The sequence below is a fragment of the Leptopilina boulardi genome, unplaced genomic scaffold, assembly GCF_019393585.1.
Source record: "Leptopilina boulardi isolate dan_hultmark-lab unplaced genomic scaffold, ZJU_Lbou_2.1 LbouV2_123, whole genome shotgun sequence".
Lineage (NCBI taxonomy): Eukaryota > Metazoa > Arthropoda > Insecta > Hymenoptera > Figitidae > Leptopilina > Leptopilina boulardi.
The window spans coordinates 4,792,452-4,819,237 of NW_026137667.1; the positions used below are offsets into that span (position 1 = coordinate 4,792,452).

The 26,786-nt window shown below is 25.3% G+C and overlaps 2 protein-coding genes across 5 annotated transcripts in view; one reads left to right on the forward strand and one right to left on the reverse strand.

Moving 5' to 3' along the window:
* LOC127288220 (band 4.1-like protein 4) overlaps window positions 1-19,327 on the reverse strand; it is a 40,084-nt gene extending 20,757 nt beyond the window's left edge. For 3 of the 4 annotated variants that reach the window (XR_007844006.1, XM_051315588.1, XM_051315557.1), the window contains exons 1-2: window positions 19,189-19,327; window positions 13,607-13,787 (exon numbers count right to left, since the gene is read on the reverse strand). Coding sequence is in view for 3 of the 4 variants with exons in the window: in XM_051315588.1 (XP_051171545.1) it covers window positions 13,607-13,720 (114 nt within the window). In the remaining variant the exon portion in view is untranslated. Of the gene's footprint in view, window positions 1-13,606; window positions 13,788-18,646; window positions 19,068-19,188 lie in introns of those variants that run through there. The other variant, XM_051315568.1, reaches the window with a different exon arrangement.
* Window positions 19,328-22,866: 3,539 nt separating this feature from the next.
* The window catches only part of LOC127288164 (thyroid receptor-interacting protein 11-like), a 33,147-nt gene continuing 29,227 nt past the window's right edge, over window positions 22,867-26,786 (forward strand). The window contains exons 1-3 of the mRNA XM_051315467.1: window positions 22,867-23,366; window positions 23,712-23,791; window positions 25,586-25,663. Of these exons, the coding sequence (XP_051171424.1) occupies window positions 23,261-23,366; window positions 23,712-23,791; window positions 25,586-25,663 (264 nt within the window). The 5' untranslated portion in view covers window positions 22,867-23,260. The remainder of the gene's footprint in view (window positions 23,367-23,711; window positions 23,792-25,585; window positions 25,664-26,786) is intronic.

Sequence of the window (26,786 nt, forward strand, 5' to 3'; positions counted from 1 at the left end):
ATTAATAACTAAAAAGAGAGAAGAAAAATTTTTGTTATAGAAAAATTGAAAAAAATCGAAATTAGAAGATTTGCGAACAAATTTATAAAAAGCAAACTAAAAAAAAAAGAAATAAATTATAAAAAATTAAAATTTGATTTTCTAAAAGCAATTGAAATGTAATGAAAAATAATTCAATAAAGAATAATGACTTGAAATGAGGTAATACAAGATAGAAATAAATTATTCCGCATAGGGGGATGAGAGAAAGGGAGTGAAGAAGAAAGTGAGGCGTTTATTAATAAGACCCAGAAGGGAAAGTTGAAAGGTAAGAAAGCAAAGGGTAAAAGAAGTATATATTATACAAGAAAGAAAAAAAAAGAAGAGAAACTGGAAAGAGGTAATATCCAACTTAAAAGAGAGAGAGAGAGTAAGAGTTTATAAGAAGAAGGAGTGAAGAAACTGTACCTCACAGAAAGTGAAGATAAAGTTCCATTAGAGGAATAATGAAAGACTATAGGATATATAGAAAGAGTGAAGAGAGATAAGTAAGATAAAATAAGCACAAGGGAGGATGATACGCTGAATAAGGACGAGAAGAAGATCCTAACGATATGCAAAGTTACAAATAAACCATTTTTTTTTTTTCTATAAAAATAGTTGCCTCTCAAAAAAAATTTGAAACTTCAATTTTTTTTCCCTAAAAAATATTTCCAAAATAGATTTTTTTTTTCATTTATTCATTAAATTTAATTTATTTTTTGGAAAATTAAATTAATAAATGAAAAAAATCAAACTATCGAAATTGAAAATTTAATTTGATAAATTAAATTTTAAAAAATCAATGAAAAAAATATTTTTTAAAACAAGAAAAAGAAATATGTAAAATTAAAAGCCACATCGAATATGATGAAATTTTTATTCCTCTAAAATTGCAACTTGGACCGCAAATTCTTCTTCTTTCTAAGACCCTAAGTTATGTCATTTGGTTTGTGGTCAATGTACCACCCGTAAGAAATTAAAAGATGCACGTGAAGAAGGAGTTGCAATCTTTTCGGTTTAAGTATGTGTGTGTGAGTGTAATAAAAGTGCCAAGTTCACTTTAAAGGGAGAAGAAAAAGGATTTAAGAAAACGTTCAAGGAACGAAAAAGAAGAAGAAGCCAAACTTGTGGCTTGAAAAAGAGTCAGAAGAAGAAGAAAAAGATGAAGACGACGCGAAGGCTCCATATTGCCTGGGGGCCAACGGGTCCACCTTCAGGTCCAGAAGATAGGTACATAATCATCTTTAGGTTGCGTGCAAAGAACGATTTCTCTCTCTCTCTCTCTCTCTCTCTCTCTCTTGAAGGAAGATTTCTTTCATTTTTCATACTCTTCTATATACGCCTTGCCATCCTTGCGTACAAACCGTTTATTTAGGCTTTGCTCTCTTGTCAGCCCCCCAGCTAAGTTTGTCGTGGGAATCCAAGTTGCTCCAAGCGTCGAATTGCTCGAAATAAAGATAAACCCCCCTTTTTTTAATCCCTCGAGGAAAAACAAATTTTTCTCTTATATATTATTTATATAAATTTTTCCATCAATATTTTGACCTAATAAAAAAAAAAAATCATGGAATAGAAAGAGAAATTGCTCGCCAATCATAAGAATTGACTTCCTGAACCTACAACAAAAAAGAACAACATTAAAGAAAGAAAGAAAAAATCACGCACTATATATAAGTGATTATAGAAAATGCACAATAAAAGAAAAAAAAAAAGGATGATCATTCTGTAATCGCGGGAGAGAATCAAACGATTTTCTCTTCCTTTGAAACCTTGGAGGGGGAAAAAAAATTTTCTTCGCAGATGTGAAGCATTTGAAAATAAAGAAGAAGAAGAAAAAAGTTTCTAGGAATTGTTTCCCTTTTTTTTCTAAACATTAAAACAATTCTTATTCTTTATTTCAAGCTTTGAATTTTTTCTAAAACTCATTTTCGATTTTATAATCGAAATTAAAATTAATTTAAATTTTTTTAATTAAATAAAATTAAAATTTTATTTAGTAAATAAAATTTTGATTTGGTTTTAAATAAAAATTGTATTTTTTGTTAAATTAATTTTTTTTATTCAAAACAAAAAAAAAGTTATCTCAGGCAAATATATTTTTATTCGATTGAAATAAATTTTGTCTAAAATTAACGAAAATAAAAATTTCGGATAAAATTTATTTTAATCGAAATAATCGAATTTCATACAGTTTCAATTTTTATACACGCGGAAAAATTTTTATTTTCCTTAATTTTAGACAAAATTTATTTCAATCGAATAAAAATATATTTGCCTGAGTTAATTTTTTATTTGTTTGAATAAAAAAAAAATTAATTTAACAAAAAAAATAAAATTTTTATTTAAAACCAAATCAAAAATTTTTTATTTAGTAAATAAAATTTTTATTTAAAATCAAATCAAAAATTTTTTTAATTTAGCAAATAAAATTTTTATTTATAAATTAAAATAAAATTTATTTGATTCCAAAAATTATAATTCCAAATTAATGTAGATTTTGTATATTGAATTAAAATTCTATTTCCAACTAAACCTAATTAATCGAAATTGATTTCATATATAATTTCTAAAATATCTAATTCTGAAACTAATTTCGAATTAATGAGCAAAAATTTTTCACTAAAATTATTGAATTAAAAATTATTTTCTAAACTATTAAGGAAAAATTAATTCAAAATTACGAGAAATAGAGAATTTTATTTGTAATATAATAAAGCAAAAAATTTTCCAAAAAGTTAAAAAATTAAAATTTCTCGAAGAGAAAAAATTTCAACGCCACTATTTTCGATATAGAAAATATAAAAATTTCGAGTCAAAAAAAAAAGGGCATGAAGAAATTTTTTAGAAAAAAAAGAGAATATAGAGAAATAATTTTCGATAGAAGATATAAAAATTCACAGAAGTCGAAAAAAAGGAATGGAAAATTTTTTTGAAAAAAGAAAAATGTAAGAATAAAGAAATTTTCAAGTTCGAATAGAGAGGGAAATTTTCTAGAAGAAAAAAAATGATCAATCCTACTTTATTTTATATTTAATTAAAGCTGTCAGAGAAGATGAAATTCTATTGATGTGAAATTCTGAAGATATTTCCACGCTGTAAAACGAACGCTAATTAGTAACGAAGGCCGATTTGACTAATAACTGTATATATATATATATATATAGAAGGAATATATTTACTAGAGTTACCAAGGCAATTGCAAAAGGCTATGATAACGACTTCAGAGGCATCATATTGATGTTTGCCTCATGTAATTGGACATAACTATATGTACATATATATATATATATATATATATATATATATATATATATATATATATATATATATATATATACTCCACACTGATTCTCAACTAATATTATGATGAAATTCTGGAATGAATAGCAATACGAAAAAGACGCGAGCTCAAAAAAGGATTTAGGAATTTGCTCTCGCTCTCTTAAAGAGTTTTTGCCAAGGGCGTCGGTGTGTTAAGTATATGGAGCTCAGAAAGAGGCAGTTATGATCCAAGCATAGCTCCACCTCTTTCGATATCTCCCCTGAAATTCATTCATTCAAGACTTTAAATTGTTCCTTGATTCATGCCACACTATATATATATATATATATAGCGAGGATCATCATTTTCCAACCTGTTATAAAAAAGCAATCATTTCATCTGCAATTTCATTCTTTTCTCTCTATATAATTGTTGAAAAAATTTTTAAATTAAAATTTTATTTTCAATGAAAAAAATTTTTCACTAAATAAAAAAAAAAAATCGAATTTACCAGAGAAAAAAAAATAGTAAATTCCATACTAAAGAAGTTAATTTTCACGGTGATTCTCATATTCTCTTAACCCGTTTCTTATACACAGATGTTTTTCAATACATGAAGTTTGAAGGGCGCGTCGAATCGCATGAATTTCTCAAGTAGCATCGCGTATATAGCAGTTTATAATATGACGTCGTTGTTGCAAATTATCAAGAAGCGCGTGATGAAAACTTGCTTGAATAATAAAGCATCAATTATTTTCGTAACCGAAAAAAAAAATTTATCAGATTTTTAACCCGAAAATATATATTTTTTTTTTTTTTTTTTTTTTTTTAGAAATATTCACTCGCCTTTATAGAATTCGTTAAAGGATTTTATTCTTCCGGAAAGGATCGTGTTTATCCCGGCCAAAGAATCTCGGAGCCAGGATCTTGTATTTCCTATAAATATTCCCTCTCTCGGCTTTTTGCCCACAAACGAAAAATAAAATCCTCGAGAGTAAATTTCTATATATATATATATATATATATATATATATATATATATATATATATATATATATATGTATATATAGAAAAGAAACAAAAAATATAATTTGATAGCTCTTAGAAATTCACGAAATCGTTTGAAATTCAAAAGGGCCTTTGAAAACCATATTTCAAAAGCAAAACCAAGACAATTTTTTTAGTAAACAATTTCAAGAGGATTAAATTTTAAAAAAAAATTAATATTCGAGAAATTGTTCTAAATTAATAGCGAATCATTTAACGAATTTTCATTTTTAAATATCCAATAGAAAAAAAGAATTCTACTTTTCTGATAGAGAAAAAGCGACTCATCAGGAATTCTCTTAACTTTTAAACTTGATTAGGAAAACAGTAAAAAAGAGAATTTTTTTTTTTTAACCCAATTACAAACTTGTAGAAATGTTTCTGGAACCACTTTAATAATTTCTTGTCGGAGTTTCTTTTGCGAGAGTACTTGTGTAATTGAGTAAAGAAGAAGCTCCTTTCTATCTTTATAAATTTTGAATAGCATCAGCTTCTATTTTGGTCTTATTCGCCCATTTTCTGCACGAGATACTAGTTTTGAAAAAGTTGCCAATTCACTTATTATTATTCGACGAATTGAAAAGAAGAGCCAGGCAAATGATAGAATGCATTAGGAAAATTTTTTTTTTTTTTTTTTTTTTTTTCACCGATTGACAGTAATTAGATCAAGGAAGGTTCGTTTAAAATTTTACAGAAAAGCTCTTTTACTATACAGATATATACATATACAGTAATTGGAACAAGAAGAATAGAAGGCAAAGAAAAAAGAAATAGTGACAATATAAGAAAAGTTCCGGCTTTCAAAGACTCGCAGAGAGGATGAAGCAAACTGAGAGTCTAGGGAGGATTCTATCAATGTTGTTATTCTCAACTTTCCTCTTCGAATTGACAACTTTCTATAAATGATAGATGCAAGTTCCTTTCGTTATTCATGGAGAAAATTTAACGGTTCATCTAGCCCTATAAATTGAGTCCTTACATATATCGAGAATTAAACAAAAGCTAACTCTTCCAACTTCCTTGACTAAAATATTTTAATAAAATTGTTTTTCATTTAATTAAATCAAAGAATTTTGAAATTTTACTCCCAACAAAAAAGCCATCAATTTTTTGCTTCTAAAAAAGAAAATATAAAATAAAAGAATTATTTTTCCACTTAAAAAAAAAGGAAATACAACAGAGAAGTAAATTTACATTCTCATTAAGATCCTTGGATAAAAGAGATGAAACATCAAATGTGTTTTTGAAGGGAAACATTTACATTTTGTAATTAAACGTAATTTAAACCGTATATATATAAGAGAGAAAGAGAGCTTTGTTAGAAAATTGGATACCCTATACTGAGTTAGTTTATTTTAAATAAAGCTTCTAAATCAACAGGTAGAACATTTTACTCGAATTCTGAGAAGTTTCAAGTAGAAAATTCTTTAGGAAAACGATGCTCTCAAAAGAGAGATGAGTGAAAACTTTCTTTCTTTTTTTTTTTAAAGACGAACTATCTAACACAAAAAAAATAGATTTGAATTTCACTAACTAGAGAAAAAAATATATTTTTCTCATCACTAAATAAATATATATGCGAAACAAAATATTTCCCCAATTGTATAATTAAAAAAAAAATTAAATAAAAAAAGTTTCTTATCAAGAAAAATAAAAAATTATTTCATATTTTGAAAGAAAAAAATAAATTTTGCAGATATTTCAATTAACAATACTTAACTTTAGAGTTATGTAATAAATCCAAAAATTTTAATAATGATAACAATAATAATAATAATAATAATAATAATAATAATAATATATAACTATAATAATAATTTGAGTATTACTTTATCATTTCACAAAATTCAAAAAGTATTTCATCTTTATTTAAGAGACAAGGATAAAATGTATATATCAATAAATGTGAATTTCAGGGAAAATCATAAAATATTCATAATGTTTCGAGAAGATTATGTTCCTTTTGAAATTTTCAATAAAGTTCTAAAAGGTTTCGTAAATTATGAAAACGACCAAAAATTATAGATTATACGATAATGGCAGAGAAAAAGAGAGAAAGAATATTTTATATATATATACATTTTTTTTCAAACAACCTAGAATTCAACGTTCTTAAATCCGGTTAGCAAAAGCAAAAGCAAAAAAAAAAAAAAAAAATTCTACAAATATAATTTATAAACTAAAAATTATAAATAATACGTAATATGAAAAAATTATTATAAAAATTCTAGTACCTTATCATTTACAAAAAAGTTAAAAAATTTTGCAATTAATTTATTAACAAAAATAGAATTTTATCGAAATCCAAAAGTAATACATTATTATTTATTATTATTATTATTACTTATTTTATTATTATTATTATTATTATTATTATTATTATTATTATTATTATACTTGGAAAATTTATTTGTTTGTAAAGTTTTAATCGAAATTTTCATGTCCAAAAATTTAATTTGTCCCAAAAAAAATTAATCTTTAATTCCAAATTCACTAAGGAAAAATTTATATATATATATATATATATATATATATATATATATATTCAAAACAAAATGATTTTTGTGGTATAAAATCTTGAAATATGCCTTGGAGGAATAAATTTATGAAAATGAAGCCTCACATTTTCAAATTAAATAAAAGTGTTTTAATATAAGAGAAAAAAAAAATCAAACTTCCACTTAATTAAATTCACTTAAAAAGCATTGCCTCTCTTTAAAGACGTTCACAACTCTTTGCGGGGGCTATTTAAACCGCACATGATTTTTAAAAGCTAAAGAGTTTTGCTCATGACGTCGGCGAATAATTTTTTTTTTTAACTACCTCATCATAATTTTCTGATTTTTTTTTTTTTTTTTTGAGCCGTAACCATCATATACAATGTATAGCGCAATGTTTTCGCGTGCGAAAAAGGTCAGTTGTATATATATATATATATATATAAAAGATTATTTTGCCGCTGATCGTCAGAGAAAACCTTTCCCGTCTCCCTTATAGACAATAATTTCCTCGTTTTAATGGCCATACACTCTGGCGACTCGAGGGCACGTGTACACGCGAACGTTCAGGAATCCGTGTTATGCCTCAAGTATATATTATTCGCTTGGGTCCAGAGATGGTCAGAGTTGGCTAAAGGAACACACAAAGGATGTATATATATATATATGGATCCACAATGAAACGTTGTGTGCGGGGAAGCCTTGGAGGATTTCGCGGGGGCTCTCATAAAGGAGCGTGAATTAGTATATGCCGTGGGGTCCTCCAATTTTGGAGTATCGCCTAATAACAGGGCTGGTCTAACTAAAGTCGAGACGAAGAAGATGATGTGCAAGAGAGAAAGAGGAGGCAATACATATTGCTCTCTATTCTATATGGTATATAGAATCAACCTACATTGCCCTCGGGGCTCTACTCAATTCTATACTCGTCGATCTTCTCTCCTTCCGATGGTGATGCTGAATCCACTTGGGAACTAAATATTATTTTAATCTGCCAAAGTAAATGATATAATCCCTTATATATATATCATATAATCGATGTTGATGATGATGATGATGATATCGAAATTAAAAAAAACCGATATTTAAGAGTTTATTCTTCTTCTTCTTCTTCTTCTTCTTCTTCTTTGGTGAGAAATTTTAATCATTTTTTGTTTCACTGATGCTTTTTCACTGATCCTCTTTCCTTGAGTATATAAAGAATTCTCCCTCGACAGCTTTCTCACAGTTTTATGAAACACAGAAATAAAATATTTTAGAATGAAAAAAAAAAATTAATTCATTATTCTAACAAATTTTTTTAGCAAATTCGAAAAATTTTCATAAAAAAAATTTTGGGATAAAATTCAAATTTAAAAAATTATAACGTTAAAAGGGAAACAATTTTTGAAATTCGTGGAAAAAAAAAAAGATAATTCCTACGAATTATTTAATTCAACGACACTCAGAAGTTAATTTTATAAGAGCCCTCTCTTTCTCTCTCTCTCTTGAGGCAATTGAATCAACTTTTTTTTTCAGTGCGGGACTTTAAAAACTCGTGTCTCCACTTTTTTTTCTTTTCTCGAATTATATTATATAAAAGACGTGCGAGTGAACTCATCATCATCATCAACATCAATACTAAAAGAAATTCCAGAAAATTTAACATTATTAATACGAAAGATTTCGTGACGAGGCGGAAAGCAGGAACAAGAATAAAAAAAACAGGAAGATGAAGAGAGAAAAAAAAAAAAAAAAAAAAAAACATTTGCTCAACGTATATCTCACTCGTTGCGTGCAGACATTATAACTAAAGAAAAGGACTCGCGTAATAGATATATAGGCTTTGAAACTGGCGCTGTAATTGGAATTAATTAGAGGCATTTTACCAGTCGTTCCTTTGCTGACGATTTTAACCCTTGCCGTTGCCTTTTGCCCCCTTTTCTTTTTTTTTATCTTTCTGGTAAACAACAGCGCATCTGAATTTCTGACATGTTTCCTAACCCTTAGGGTTCCTTCTGGTTTCTATCTTCAATTATTTCTCCTCACGTTTGACTGACATCCTTCTACATTTCCTGATGATGATAAGGTATAATATAAAAAAAGAGAATTTACTTATTTTCACTAATGTCTTTTTTTAAATCAGACTTTTTAGCTGAATTTGATTTTTTTCATCACAAAAAAAAAAATGAAACAAAAAAATAATTTTACAATAAAAAAATAAAATTATTATAAATAAAATTATTTGTTTTATACAAATTTTTCAAAAAATTCTAATTTAGAGAATTTAAATGAAAAAAAAAATTCAATATTTTATAATATTTTGAATAAATAAGAGACCATAAATCCGTTTAGTCAAATCATTATTATCCATAAATCATATGTACTTATATTATTTAACCATAATTTTAGGAGGAAGAAAAACTTCACTTCTCGTTAAGATTTATGTCTTGCTCTCACGAATAAGCATCTCGTTTATATATACATATATATATAATATTTTAGAGTTTAAATTCCAATTTCTCAAAATCTAATTTATATTTTATTAAATAATTAAAAATCATTCTAAATTTAAGTTTAAAATAAGAATTTAAAATAATTAATGATATTATTGATCCGAAAATTCGCGTCCAAAGTTATACATTTCATCTAATAAAAAATTAATTTCTATAATTTTATATGATCTTTATATTATATTTTTTTTACTCCATAAACGTTTTAACTATATATAATTTGAAATGGAAAAAAATCTAATAATTCCAATCGTATTTTCTGTAAAAGGCAATCATTTTACAATTCTTCACTTTCAATGATTATTTGTCTAAGTAGAAGAAGAAAAAGAAGAAAAAAAAAAATAAATAAATGTTAGACGTCAAGGTAAAAGAGACTGAAAAGTTGTATTGCGTGTTCATAATAGGGCTTAGAAGAATTTTAGGATTTATGAACGATAATGTTACACACCATAGCTTCGCCTAAAAATGGCGTGTTCTTTTAGCGTGAAACATAATGGACTTTCAAATAACGTTTTTCACATTGCGAACATGATTGCACCTAAAAGATTTTATTTTACTTATTTAACAAGAAATAATAGTCTGACTTTCTATGGAAATTTTTTTATTTGAAATTCAAAAATCAAAAAAAAATTCTATCTTCAAATATTTTTGAATTGATATTTATTTATCGAATTCATTAAAAAAAATTACTTAATTTAAAATATAAAATAAAAAAACAAAATAAAATTAAATTTTTGGATAAATAAAATTTTTTTTTCAAATTAAACTTCGAAAAAATGAAACTTATATGAATTTTTCAATAAATGGAAAATATGAAATTTCTGTTAATTGGAGTTTTAGAAGAACAAAAAAGAAAATATATATATTTTCATTTGAAAAATAATTAATTTTATGCCTACAATTTTTTTTTAATTTTTTGATCAACGTTGCAAATAATTTTTTTCGACAATAATTTGCAGAGAAAAATATTTTTTCTTCTAAATCATTGATGATGATAAAAAAAAACTTCAGTGACGTGTTTTGAGTCAATTAAAAATACTCTGTCACAATATTGAAAAGTAAGAAAAGAAAAATCTGACTAGAAAATTTAATTAGAAAATAATAAAATATAAAAACGAAAATTCTAAATAATTTTTTAAAAAAAGTGGATTGTAAAAAAAAATTTTTCAAATATATCTCCATTGAGGTGAATTCGTCTGGATATAAATATATATAAGCACGGGACGTTAATTCGTCGTGAAACGCGTCTCTTATTATGACACTTGATGGCACCCAAAGGTGTTTACCTTGACACGGGATGTCCGATTAAACGATGGCATGTAATAATAATAGCTAGATGATACTGGCAATAGTGCTTTCATTTGAGGGTTCTATTAAGACTAAAATGGGGTATACCCTCGTATAAATATATAAGCGAAAGCATGCTGGTTATTATCATCAGTAATCTCGAGACTTTCCGCATCCCTCTCCTTCATGAGTCAGTTTAACCAACCTGGCGATTTGCAGTATGGATCGTATAAATTGTACTCGAGTGCTCCTCTCAAGGATAACTCTGTAAATCTATGTAATTTCTCGTCCCTTCGAATATATATATATATATATACGAGAGAGGGAACATAACCGCCTCTTTATTATGGCTCAACTATATTATACATATACATACAACCTCTACAAAGGAAGATTTATTTGGACAAATAAAGATTTATTCCAATACGAATATCATAAGTGCTCGACGATTATTTATTGTCAGAAGATGTATAACCATTTTATATATACAGTTGTTTCTCTCCAAGTAAATCAACTGTCAATATTAATGTAAATCCAAAACATATTTGCTCCAAATAAATATTTCATCTATTTTGATTAAATTTTATTCCGTTTTTTTTTCTTTGAATGCCAATTCCTATTGCGATTTTGAGAAAAATCTCATTTAGAAAGAATGTAAAAGTTTCTTTTTTTATGGATAGAATTTTTATTTGTTCTCTCACTGACATCGACGTTAATAGAACCACGTTTTCAAAATAGTCACATAAAACTCCTTCGTATTCCATTAACTTTTCGGAATTTTTTTTTCTTTCTTTTCTCCTTTATTACAATTGAAAACTGAAAAAGGAAAAAAAAAAGTAATACTTAAAAGTAAAAACAACTCAATTAGTCGTATTTCGATCAGAAAAGTCGATGAAGTCATTATATAGAGTTCGAAAACCTGCTTGTAAAATGTTATCTTATTGAAACAACTTTACAGAAATATCCAACAATAAAAATGCAAAACGATGTGAATGCACATAAAATGCAAAATAAATTCATCGTTTAAACAACAAAGCAGTGGCTAATGGTTTTGCAAATCAGAAAGTTGAATCGGTAATTCTCGCTGATGGTGGCAATGTGCTTTGGGCTATAGAAATAAAGGTGTATATATTTGAATGAGAGGCGTTTTGTATTGAACAAAGTGAAGAATGAGAAGAAGGCCGTTCCGAGAGCAATGCAAAAACTGTATATATGTATATATATATATATACACTCACAAATGTAACCAACATCTCTGAGAATCATTCGACTATATTGCTTTTGTAGCCATTGCCAAATGAATGGGACGTGATCAGTTTCTCCTCACAAACTCAAATAGAGCCGAACCAACTATATATATATACCATATTCAACAAACTTTACAATTCATTGAGCGAACTCGATAGTAATTATTATCAGCTTGTTCATTAAATTCATCCAAGTTTACAAAATTACACAACATTCATTTAGAATCGAATTATTTCCCCAAACTCGAAAAATTCACTGTCAGTGATAAATTATTCTACTTCATCTTCACAAATTTTTCCTTTTATTTGACTTTCATTTTTAAAAATTACTTCTATTATTGGATTCTTTTGTAAATGATCATCTTGCGATGACGTTCAATTTAAGAAGAAATTGCAAGCAATAAATTTAAGCTACCGAAAAAAAAAATAATACATCAAAGATACTTTGAAACAAAATATTTCCGGATTCAATTCAATTATCATATGAAATAAATTCATTTTTTTTTTTTGCGTCTCATAAATTTTTCCAATCTCATTTGAGAGATATATAGATATATTTTTTCGTATTCATGTCGATACCTAACGGCCAATGAAGATCGAAAGATTTGGCTCAGTGGTTTCGGAAATTCTCCACGATTTAATAGGGTAATTTTCTAAAAATCGATATACCTTTGATGTTACGTGTTCCAAAAAAAGAAAATAATGTTCAATTCACAAATCTTTTAAATCGTTAATAAATATTTATATTTTCTTTTTCCTTTTATCCACAGTAACGCTACAAAATTGAGAATCAATTTATTTTCATATTCCACTAGAGTAAATTCGAAAAAAAAAATTCTCCAATCAATTTTTTTTTAATTACATCTGTTATTATTTTTCTAATAAAGTACCCAACAAAAAAAAAAAATTATAAAAAAATATTTTTCTCATTTAAATCTGTTATTATTTTTCTAATAAAGTACCCAAAAAAAAAAATTATAAAAAAATATTTTTCTCAATTAAATCTGTTATTATTTTTCTAATTCTTTGAAAAATATTTTGCCAAAAATTAATTATTTAAATTTTCAAACTTCTTTCCACGCAAATAAAAGACTGGAAAGAATTATACAGTCGAATAAAAGAACGCAAAAGTTTTTAATCCAATTCACAAGATGTTGAAAGTTTGGGTATATATATAAAAAAAAAGGAATGAAAAAAAATTGACGGTCTCTTTTTTAAAAAAAAGGGGAAACTTTTGAAGAATAGTTCCTTTATGGAAGTAGATTCCAATTAGACTAAAAGTTACGAGGTGCGAACCATATATATATATATACTAAGAGGATTGAATTTGGCTAAAAGCTTTCTAATCTCTCTCTCGAAATTTTCGACTAAAACGGGTACAAAGGCTTTTGGATTTGTATGTCGGAAATCCTTGTCATCGATTTATCACACTGAATGGATAATGGCGTGCCTACATGGACGTTAGTGTGGTTAGCGGACTTTAATGGCACATTATGCTTCCTATTCTAATGGTTGACTGCGCACACTTGAACCAACTTTAACCATCATCTCGAAAACCACCTACACTCCAAGCCATAAGAATAACTATAAAAAATTTTCAGTAGCTATATAAGCGAATTTTATATCAAAGCACATTTTTTTAAATTTTAATTTCGAAAAATGGAATTCTCCAATTTTCAATGTTATAAATCTTAAAATTTTAAAAATTAAAATTAATAAAAAATTTTAATTAAGAAAAAAAAAAGTACTCACCAGAACGTCTTGAAGAAGTTCGTGTTCATCGAGAAGAATCACTTTGCAGTGAAGAAGACGGGGCCTCCGATTACCAGTGGGTCTCAGTCCCGGACACAGCCAATCGACAACCATTGCTCTTCTTCGATATTGCGCCCTTGATCAAATCTCTTTCTCGCTTCTTCCTCGAATTTAATGCATTCTAAAAAAAAAAAATGAAATTTTGCACAAAAAACAAATTATAATATTCACTAAAACTATCATTGTGTATTTAAAATATAAACGCATTGTCGAAAGGAAAACTCGTCTGGATCGTTAATCAGTCAATTTTTCGATCTTATCTATATCTTAAAAGAGGCGAGAATAAGGCGTTCCTCGGATGAATCAAAGTCGACCGAAGGGTAAAGAAAGAGATATACTTGTAATAATAATTTTCTCTTTTTTTTTCATGTCAATATCGCAATTTTATAAGAACTGCTAATGCGTTTTAATTAATTTCATATTTATTTCCAAAGAGTATTCAATAAAATTATCATTATAACAGAATTCAATAAATTATACAATTATAGAATTTTATTATAGAAATTTTTACATTAAATTACAAATATTAGAAAATTAAATGAAAAAATTGGAGAAAAAAAGACAATTTTATTAAGATGAGTGAGATCACACACAAGTTGACACAAGTAAGGATAATAATTATTGAATTCTAGTTATGAGATGGCTATTTACGAAATGAACTCAGTTGACACCGTGGCAAAGGAGAAAATTGAGAGAATCTATATCGAGAAATAATCTTTCAATAGCAAAATTTATAAAATAATTCATATAAGAGAGACGGGAATTTCAATATTATATATATATTATCGTGACAAGTTTTCACTCTGATTTACTAATCGGAAAATCGTTGAGATGGTAAATTTATTTTGAGCCCAGACACATCTTCGCTTCCTGGTATATATATCGCGCTCTGAAAAAGATCCAAAGCGCCTCAAACGTCTTTCCTCTCCTGTTCGTTTTTACCGTTACTTCATAGTTCTAACATTATGCGTTGAATACGATTCCCCAGGGTGTCTCTTATACGCATCAAGATATTCACTTTGATGCGCTGTAAAATATATATATTTTTCCTAGGCTGCTTGAAATTTTAATAAAGGTCCCTTGAATAAAAAAAAAAAAAAAAAGTTATAAAACGTTATCGTAAAAGTATATTATGAAATATAAGAACTAATAAAATATACCTATTAATTTTTAATTTCAAAAAGATAAAATTATAATCTAAAAAAGTCGCTATTTTTTTCGAAATTCAAAAAACATTTTTTTTTATCTAAAAAAAGAATATGACAGTTGAAAAATAAAGTGAATTTAGAGAGGATAAAAGAAATCTCTCTCTCTCTCTCTCTCTATTGAAACAATTTTTCTTTTTCCTGAAGATGAAGAAATATTTTTCTACACCGACAAAAGGTGAATTCGCACGTGAATTGAAATAATTTTTCTATTGCTTCGACACTCAATTTCTCACCAGTACTTGATGTTTTATTTTTTTTTTTTTTTTCCGAAACACTAATGCACCTGTCTAAAAACCATGGTGTGATGTCGGGAGGTCCTATAATCGAGAGCCGGATTCGAATGAAAAAAAAAAAAAAAAAAAAAAAAAAAATACACACGACAATGTTCTGTGCATAATACATCAATCCTTAAAGAATGCCTTCGCGTCCAACGAATCGCCAAGAAAATTAATGGCCCGTGCTTTGCATACTCCAAAGAAATTTTCAAATACCTTCGCGGTACCGTAAGAGACGTCTTTGTACAACTAAGTTACATGAAAAAAAAAGAAGGAAAAAAAAACAATCAAAATTCTATATGAACAAAAAAAAAAGGTAAAGGAAATCTTAACAAATAAAAACTGGACAATTAGTTTTTTTTTCGAATAAGAAAAGTCGGATATAGAATCAATTTTTCTTCGTGATGATACAGCTATATATATTATGTTTAAAAGATGAGTAATCATATATAGAAAATATAACTCTTTTTTATTAGAAAAATATTCTGTTTAAAGAAAATACTTTTAATTTAAGAATTTAATTGATTCTTCTATAAGCTTTTCTGATTGATGAAATAACGTTATTCGAGAGTATGAGGAAAAACCAATTCTGTTATAAAAATTACATTTTTATTATTTTACCTTTTAGTCGAGTCACTATTATATTATATATATATATATATATTTTCCACGTTATTAATTCTTTTATAAAGATTTTTGCACAATCAAACTTTAAACGACTTTTTAATTCATAAATTGCAAATTTAATATATTTTCTTTATTCTTATATTAATTTAAAAATTAATTACCAATATTAATCATTATTGTTATTTAATAATTATTTTATAATTTAATATTCATTAAAAAAATTTTCCCTATATTTAAAAAAAAAAACCGAATAATAAATTATTCTTTAGAAACAAAAGTAAATAAAATTGAAAAAAAAAAATAAATAAATTCATATTTCAGTAATACTGAAATACAGATTTAGTAAAATATATAACGATAATTAAAGTATAATTAAAAGCCAGACTAATTTACAAGTAATTGAAAAGTGGCTCGTTACGGAGTACGTAAAGGGCGATAAATTAAAATTTTAAAAAGGGAACTAACGAGAAAGAATAATTAAGTATGAAATTGTAGGATTGAAGGATTTCGTATATAGTTGGTGAGGGGGGGGGAGGAGGAGGGGGGGAGAAGAGAAATATTAAAAAGCGCAGAGAGACTAAACGCGCGCGTTTTCCGGAATTATTACGGTGTTAGAAAAGCATGGATACAGTTAGGAATAATTATTGGTAATTAACGCTTTCAAGCATATATAGAATGAATGCGTAAAAGAAACAATGATTCTTAAGTTCCGGACTTATTACGCCTAATTAATCTGCTTCTCATGAAAGAAAGAAAGAAACGTTACTATATAGTAAGATTCACACGAGTTATATGCATTCCCTTAATATTCGTTTCCGGTTGCATTTTTTTTTTTTTTTGCAAGTACAACTAAAATGCCTTTAACCTGGCGTAAGCGTATTCCTTTGCTCTCATATTCTGAGAATAATAAGAACTCGAGTATATATATCACCTCACATTGTTCACTGACTGTCACCCTTTACACGTTGGAAGTGACTTTTGATATAATCATATCACGTGTGAAATTCGCGCTATCTTTTTTTTTTTTTTTCTTTATTAGAAAAAAATTCCAGTCTCCTATTTCATAAAAAAAAGAATCAAATTCTGTTCTTTTTTTTGTGTTATATGGAATTATTTTTCTTGACTAAAATTCTATAATTAAATTTGTTTTATATTTAAACATATTAAAAATTAATTTAAATTTTCGTGTCAATATTTTTTTTTCTCTTATAGTTTAAAATAGTTTAATTAATTTCGAAAATAAAATTTCAATTAAATTGATAAATCCAATTAAACTATTAATTGTTTTTTTTTAAAGTAAATTTAGTAGTTTTATTGACTGATTTGAAAGTTTAGTTTTTAATTTTCTAACTTTTTTTTAACGAATTAAAAGAATGTGAAATTTAAATTTACATTTTAGAATTAGTTGTTGCTATTAAATGTATACTGTTTATTCATTTTGATAAGTGTTTCAAAGATAACAAGTTAGATTATTTCAATCTTATATATATTCAATCCTTAGAAAACACAGGAAACGATTATGTGAAACAAAAATTATTCGAGTCTTTAATTGTCCGATTGTGTTTTAACTATCATCTTCTTAAATCAATAAAATTCTCAATTGAGAATTTAAAACAAATCCTAGGGATTTTAATTGGGATTTTAATTACATTTTCAAACGAATAAAAAAAAAACTCTTAAATATTTTTTGAATTCTTAATTTTTTTTTTTTTTGCGTAAAATAAAATTTTTTTAATATTTTAAAAATTTTCAAATGTAATTTTAAAATAGTTTGTAATTTAAAAAAAAATTATTATAATTATTTTAAAATAAAATGTCATTATTAAATTAATTTCTCCGCTTCTTAGAATGAAACAAGAGATTAAATTTTTTTACGCAATGCATTTTACTAATGTTTAGCAAAATCAGTTAATAAGAGTTTTAAATTGCTTCATTAATTTAATTCGTTTTCCCTTAATTAGAAAATATTGCTGGTGTTGAGAATTTTCCATTAGTAAATGAAACTAAAAATTGTATTTTACTTCAGTGAAAAATGAAATATTTTTATACTCTTAATTAAAATTTGCTTTCAAATATTTTTTTTTTTCATCTTAAAATAATGAGAATTTTCAAAAAAAGAAATTTAATTATTTTTTTTTTTATATGTCAAGATTTTTAAATTTACATTTTTAAAATAAATAAAATTCTTTCAATTATAAATATTTTCATAAATAATAAATTATTTTAAATTATAATGAAGCTCTCTTTAGAGAAAAATTCTCATTTTTAATGACTGTATCTTTTAGAAACGTGATATAATTACAAAGTAAAACGCGAAACTGAAGATTATTCGTGACTTTTTTCAATGTTTAAAAATTTATTTCATTTATGCAAAAATTAATGACATGAAAAATTTAAATTATTTTTTAATATTATTTGTAGTTCTTAACTTTTTTGTTTTAAATTTCAATAATATTATTTTTCTATTTGAATTATTTGTTAATCCCATTTTTTTAAATTTAAATCTCTATTTTTCACATAAAATTTGTTTTATACCAAAAAGTTTATGTGAAACTACAATAGAGCTGACTACATTAAATCCTTAATCCGTTTTTGTTATGTTAGTGTATCAAGGATCTTTTTTTTTTTTTTGTTTTCTAAAGCACTGACTATAAACTTCGATAAACTTTGTTATTAAGCCATGCATATTTCATCGAAATTCAAACATCAAACTATTCTGTATGCAACGCAGAACACCTGTTCGCGTCTTTTAACACGTGACATTCCTCAACCCGGCAAAAAAAAAAAGAAATATTCTCCATAACTTATCACCAAAGCTCATAAGTACATACATAAATTACAAAAAGAAATGAAAAAAATTTCAAACAAACCTCTTTAAGAAATGCAAAATAAGACGAAATCCTTAAAATTCACTTAATTCTTGAACTTGAATGACATTAATTTTAATAATTGTCATTTTTTCACAGAAATTCATCACCCGCACATTATCCGAATGACAGTTGTTTTTGTATTTCGCGCGTCATTTCAAAAACAAAACAAAAAGGAAGAAAAAACACGGTATAAACGCGAAAAGGTGGCAAACAATGATTTTGAAAAAAAAGGATAAATTTAGAAATTTCGAGAATTTACAAACGGAAACGAACAAGTGACGTTGACGGGAATGCGAACTAACGGATACAGGACGCGCGATGAAGAAATACCGGGAGAAAACGACGAAAAGTCGAGGTTGAGAGAGAGAGAGAGAGAAAGAGAGTGCGCGCGATGAGCTCTCTCGAGAGGATCACGGCCAGTGCTCCGATCAGACTGAGTCGAGTCAAGTAAAGAGGATTCAGATATGCTTTTGCCTTGTGTATAAGCCTTTCATTTCTTTTCCTTTATACCTTTCCTTCGCTTCGTATTCTATCTCTCTTACCCTTTCAAAACACTTGTGCAGGTTCACTTTGTTAATCACGATACAGTGCCGGATCCAACAAGGGCGATTCTGGGCAATCAAGACTCATTTTCATCCATTGGTGATAATAATAATAATGATGATGATGATGATGATGTAGATGATGACGATGACTGGACAACGATTTTTGGATGAACAGCATCTTTAGTCCTACAAGAAAAGTACAGTAATCACTTTTTATTCGTTCAGTTACATTAACCAGAGATTATTGTTGTAAATATTATAAAGAAATATTGTAAAAAACTAAATAAAATAAAATAAACATAAACTATTTTTTTATCTCTTTTTTCTTTATAGTCGAGACTCTCTTAAATTATTATTTTAAAAATTTATTAGTCAATTAATTATTACAAAAAATTACTAATTAATGGTATTCAAAAACAAATGTGAAAAATTATCATTAAAAAAAAAGATTATTTATCCAAGAAGAAATTATTAACAAAAATTACCTTTTTCGTGAAAATAGAATTTCATTTATTAACAATGAAATATTAGTGTTTTTTATTTTTGAAAGTAATAAATAAACGAGATTTTATTAAAAAATCTGAAAAGCTTACATAAAAAAAAAAAGGGGGAAAAATAAAACTCTCAAGAGCTTCAGCATATATAGCATATTATATAAAGCCGTTTTGACAAATCCCCAAAAGTTAAAAAAGTAAAATATGTGCTTTCAGGGATTTTACAGAAATTTGGTCAGACATTCTTGAAGAATTATTCGGAATTCTAGAGAATTTTTCAAGAATATTAAAGAAATATTGTTGGGAAAAATACATATGTTTTCAAATAAAAAACAGAAATTGAATTTTTTGAATATTTAAATAATTTCAAAAAATTGTAAATTGTAAAAATCGTAACTAAAAATCAGATTCAACTACTACAAATTATTAATTACATTAATTCTAAATATTAATATATTTTTTTCTATAGTATTAAATTATATTAAACTTTGTACAATATGATGTATAAATATTAAATTTTATTAGTTTTTGTTTATATTTCTCTTTTTTAACTTATATATATATATATATATGTGAACACTACGAAATAAATTGAACGCTTTGGAAATATGGGTGAAATTACTGGAATTGATTTCAAAGTAAATGGTTTCTTCTGAGATCCTGATAAAGCGAAAACATATATATTATTTTTCTGAAACGTACTTCTAGATGTTAGAATTTTTTTTCTATATGACTTATGAGTAAATAGACTAAAAAAGCACTCCTAAAAAGTGACATCCATTAATAAAGTCTAGCAGACTTAAAATGAAATAAAAAAAAGCACGTTAAGAAAAATTTCTAGAAATGTTGAAATTTTTTTGTAGAATTCAGTTTTTTTTAATAATATTAAAAATATTAAAAATATTAAAAATATTAAAAATATTAAAAATATTAAAAATATTAAAAATATTAAAAATATTAAAAATATTAAAAATAAATGAATGAAAATATTTATATTCAATAAAAATAATTGATTTTAAATATCAGGATTTTAAATAATTAACTAGAAAAAAATATATAAATTTTTGCTCAACCAATAACATTTTAATGATTAAAATGAAAAAGAAAAAATAATTGATTGAGCAATTATAAACAAATTTACCAATTAATAACGCTTGAAAGTTCTTTTTTTTAACGAAATATATAAAAACAAAAATTAAATTTGTATTCATAAAAAAAAACAATTACAGAAAATAAACATTATGAAATTTATCTTTAAAATATATATCTTATTTAAAGATAAAATTAAAACATAAATCTTATAAATTACTGAATTTGTTTGACAAACAACTTTTCTTCTTAATTTAATGAAACTCAGCAGGTTGTCCCAAGTTTTATAATTGCTATAAAGACCAATAAATTGAATAATAAATAAAATAAAATTACAAGAAAATAACAAGTTAACGAATAAAATGAAATCACCTCTGAAATGAGTTCCAGTTTTCAAGCGAATATATATATAAAAGATTATTGATCGTTTTTAATGCACGCGAAATTTAATGGTATTGGTACTTTTTTTTTTAGTATTGTTTCTCTTTTTCTAATTATTAATATTTTCATAAATTAATATGAGAATATTAAGAAAAATTAAATATTTACAAACAATAATTTATTATTTAAATTTTTTTTATTATTTTAATTTACTTCAGTTTTTTATTTATAATTTTCGGGTTTTATGCGTTTAATTCAATAATTTAATTTTTAATTTTAATTGATAAAAGAGAGAGAAGAAAAAAAAACTTACCGCACTGAATATAAGAGCAGCATAGTAAATGGCACTCGCCTTCCGCTGAAGAGGACCTCGGTCTCGTGCCAGGTTTCCTTCCTAATATATACTTCGTTGCACGCATCTCGTTGAAGAAGTGTCTACAAAAAAAAATTGCCAATTACAAGTCTTGACAACTGTGTCGTTGTGCTACTTCTAAATTACATTTCATATGTCATATTCAGAAGGTAAAAATTTCACGTCGCTCTGAATTCACAACATGTTAAACGTACATCTATGATATCATTTCAACTCATTTATTAAACTCTTATGTAAATAACAGACAATTTTTATATTCAAATGGAATTTTTTCATATAGAAATTAATTAAATTTAATTTACGTATTTTTTTGCGATAATATTTTATAATAAATATAGCACACTCGAAATATTAAAGTAAAATCGCAATTTTTTGATTTATTGATGAAACACTGGTTCGTAATTAATTTTCTCCACAAAAGTTAATTTACTTTTTTTTTGCGTATAGAAATTTTCTGCGGAGAGTGCTTATCAAAGAAAAAAACTTATCTTGCTTTTATTACTTTAATATTTTTCCCGTTTTTACGCTTCTTTCTACTGTAACGTTATTAATATATACGAAACATTTATAAAGTTTTCTTTGAAAGGTTGCGAAAAAGAAAATTTTATGCGCAAAGCGCGTTTATAAAACTTTTAAGAAAAATTTTACTGTTTTTAATCTACTTTCCGCACATCTTATGCTATAAGTTTATGTTTTATTACAAATCTTAAAATTCCAATTACCACTTTACCATTATATTTACTTTATTCAATCAGAAAAAACTTTATATTAGGATTATAAATTTTATTATAAAATAACAATTTTCGGTAATTTTCATGAAAACTAACCTTATTGTTAGAAAATTACTATTATTACTGGCTTTTTTATATACTTACAACATTCTGACTTTCGATTTTATTGAAATTGTAATAAAATACCTATGACTGTCTAAAATAAACATTTATATTAAAAATATTATTTAAATTCCGGTTATAGAACAAAGCGATTGAAACAAAAACTTAGAAGAAATTTTACGAAGCACATGAGGTTATCAACAAAGAAAAAGTTTTTACCTATTTGTTGTAACTTCTTTTTTTATTAATTTCACGATATTTCAACTTTATAATAAATTTTCCACGGTCTTCATTATCACTAGAATACTTTATTGTTTAATTATTTGCAACTAAATAAACTTTTTTAATCAAAATACAAAGATGAACACACAATCAAGAAAACCGTCAATTTTAAATTATAATTAGAAATTTATAAATAAAGAAGTTAAAGGTGGCAGCACTGATCGGCAAATCTGCTGCCCTCTACAGTCTCTTTTTTATAACCTCAAAACTAAGTAAACTCAGTCGGTACAACAATACTCGAACTTTCTAGTGTTTAAATCACAAAAGAAACATATTTCTTATAAAAAAACAGTGTTCTACAAGTAAAACAGTTGTAACAAATCATTTTATTATTAAGATTATAATATCATAATAACATAAGTAAAAGACAAATACTCGATTAATATGAAATAAATTCAAAAAGTGATAAAAACTGACAATTTTCCTCAAACTTGTTAATCATGTAGAAATAATAGTAATTATAGAAGTGTTACGTGATAAATCTAAATTTTAATAGTTTGAAATTTAATAACGGCAAGCATTATATCCAGAGACATAAGTGATAAATTGTTCTAATTGTGGAAATTAAAATAAATAGTTAAATTAAAACCTCTCCACGTAGAGTGTTGACGTGTATAATGGCGACGTGGTTTGGAGATGGATTACCAAGTTTATCTAATTTAAAGGGACAAATTACAAATTTCACTAAAGAAGTTCTTTCCGAAGGGATCGTCGAAGAAATAGGTACATAGTTTTTTTTTTAATTATATAAATTAAATTATTAAAAAAAATATAAAAAAAACAAAGTTATCTTTTCTGTGTAGGTTAGGTTAACCTTCGCTGTCAAAATAAGGTTCTGTTTTATCGACCAATTAAAGATCTTTAAATTTCAGCGGGAATGTTGTTTAAATTTAAATTTTATATTTATAACAATTTTACTCCGACTTTTAATAGTTTATTTTTATTTATATCAATTAATATTATTTTTATTATTTTATAATTTAAAAAATTATTATGGGGGTTTAATATTTTTAAAATAAACATTTATGAATTTCTTGTTAAATATTTAATTAATCATTGTTTTTACAGATGAACGTTCTAAGCAATTAAACGATGCAAATGAAAAATGTGTTGAATTACAAGAAATATTGAATGCAAAAGATGCTGAGGTAAATTTAATTAATTTTATCAAATTATTACTTTAGTTTTAGTTCAGTTTTTTTAATTTTTAGTCACTTCCAGGTTTAAATTATTAATTAATAATATAAAATTTATTTTATTTTTTATTATTAATATTAAATTGATTGTATTTAAATAATTATCAATTTAAAAAAAAAATTCGTTCCGGTTAACGATAGAAATTATAATTTATATATTTAATTAAATCTATTTTTTCAGCTGAAAAAAAAAACAATATTAGCTTTATTCGTTTAGAAATTAAAAATTGATATAAAATATCAAAAATATTATTTTAGCTATAGAGTCGGTTAAATAAAATATGTTTGCTCTATTCTTTGCAGATAAAAAGTTACCCTTCGATTAGAAAATATTTCAACAGATGTCGATTTCCCTAATAAAATGCAAGTGATCGATGAGCAAATATGTCCCTGTTGTCTTATCTGATTATACATTTAAACATTTTTCAAAAATCAATTTTAGTTTTATTGAAATATTTTGAAAATTCATAATATTTTAATTTAGCTTAATTTAAAAAATAAATTTTCATTTCCATTTTTTTCATAGGAAAAATTAAGTGTTTTTTTTAACGAATGGAAATTTTTATCGTCTAGTTAGGTTTAAAAAAAAAAATTGTGATATTCTACTATTTAAAAGAAAGAATGGATAAACGCGACAATACTTTGAAAATGGTCACTGGTTTTAAATTTAGTAGATAACTTTATCTATGTGGTTCGATTAGTTCTAATGTCGATTATTTATCTTTGTAACTAAATCATCAAGTTGGCATATATATATATATATATATATATATATATATATATTGTACTGCAATATTGTTTCATACCTTTTTTTTCAAATATTTAAAATTTCCACAAAAATCCATCTCTTTTTCTTTATAAATCTTCATTATTTGAATTAAAATAATAAATTGCGAATTATAAATCCTTATAGAGGTTGCATAAAAGCCTTGGGAGTCTCTTATGTCTTGACACGTCTCTCTGCAAAAAAATAAATATCATTTGAATTATGAATTTTTTTGATATTATCTTTAGACAATGTTTTAGAAATTAATATTTATTAATTTTTTTAATTCAAAAAATATATTTGAATCAAAGAAAAATTCTTTTTTGATTTAAAAAAAAAATGTCTTTGATTTCATAATTGATTAATTAATACTATATTTAAAATTGAATACACTTTAAAAAGGAAAAAAAAAAGCCTGTATATATAATTGTTGTGGGTGTGTTTTATGAGAATGGAATTTATCATTTCAAACATTATAGAGAAGTTTGTCTTCTTTATCTCGGGTACTGAAGTATGTCGATACGAGTCTGACAAAATTCCCACTTTAACAATATATATTCATCTTAAACATATAGCGAGCCCACAGCGGATTGCGTTTCTTTGACTGCGAGTAAGTACTTAGGGGAAGTAGATCTGAGGCCTTTACAAGATCAGCTGGAAAGAGGAGATCGGTTATCGCAGTGCAAACCTGAGATAAGAAAGGCAAACAGAAACGCGCATCGCACCGCTTTTACTCGCAGCAAAAACACACCACAAAACTTCCTTACTGATTAAGCTCGCACCAATATTTAAAGTTGAAAAAAATCGGGCATTCACCGTTCTGTTGTATTAATTTTAAAAAAAACCGAAAAAATTGCATTAAAAATCTATTTAAAAAAAAAATAATAATAATGTAATAATTTTTAGTTTTTTATCCTAGAAAAAAAAATTATATAAAGTATTTTTATATATAATAATAATCTATTTTTTTCTACTTATAGATATCGTTGCTTCGTCGGCAAAACATCGAATTGCAGAAAACAGTGGTAGAATTAAATGCAGCAAAATCGAGAGAACATGTAAGAAAAAAAAAATTATTTTTAATATTTAAAAAAATATAGACTCATCACTTTTCTAGACGGATATTTTTCTCTATTTGCAAATACTATTATTTTTAATTAAATAAAATTGTTCGGATTTATTTTATTAAAATATTTCTTTTTTATAGGCGTCAATGTTTCGCGATTATTTTTTCGGAATATTTATATAGAAACTTATTATATAGTCTTTTTCTCTTTTGAGACTCAAAAATAAATGAATTTGTGGTGAATCCTATCATCATCATTATTTTGTAAAAAAAAAAAAACTCAGCGTGACGAAATTTATTCGTAATTGGAGTGCGTTTTCATTATTTAAATAAATTGAAGAAAAATGGAGCTAACACACTTTCATATAAATAATATTCTAGAACTTTGTTTATATGCTGAGTAGCAGCTGATGAAATTGACACAAAACACAAAATACTTTTTACTCATGCTTTTATGCGGGACCCACAGTAGCTTCATTCAATGTAATATTTTACAATTACAAGTTTGTGCTTCAAATTTTTAAATTAAATTTTCAAATTGTTTTTATCATTAAAAAAAAATTAATTCTCAAAATTAATCAATTTTCCTCAATTATAATTTTCAATGATGCCGCATTAATTAATTAGAACGTTGTATTAATTTATTTTTTTGTTATAAAATTTTTGACAAAATATTTTAAATTAAAAATAATTTTTTTTTTTCTATCTAAAATAATAAAATAAAATTGTATTTTTTTTTCTGCACAATGAAAATACAATTTTACAAGATGAAAATAGTTAATTTTTTTTCACGCAATAAAAATAATAATTTCGCAGAATGAAAATAATAATGAAGATAATAATAATAATTTTACACAATGAAAATAATGATTTGACACAATGAAATATTTACATATAATTAAAAAAAATGGAATTCTCTTTCAAAATTTATATATGTTTTATGTCTTTTGAGGTGTAAATCCTAAGTGAAAACAGTTTATTGTTTCTATTTTCAAGGAATATAATATAGGTTTTTTTTTTTTTTAAATTTGAAAATATCAAAAGAAGAAAACAAAAGAATATGTGAAAAGAGGAGAAAATTTTGAGTTTCAAAAATAAAATATTAAAGAAACTGA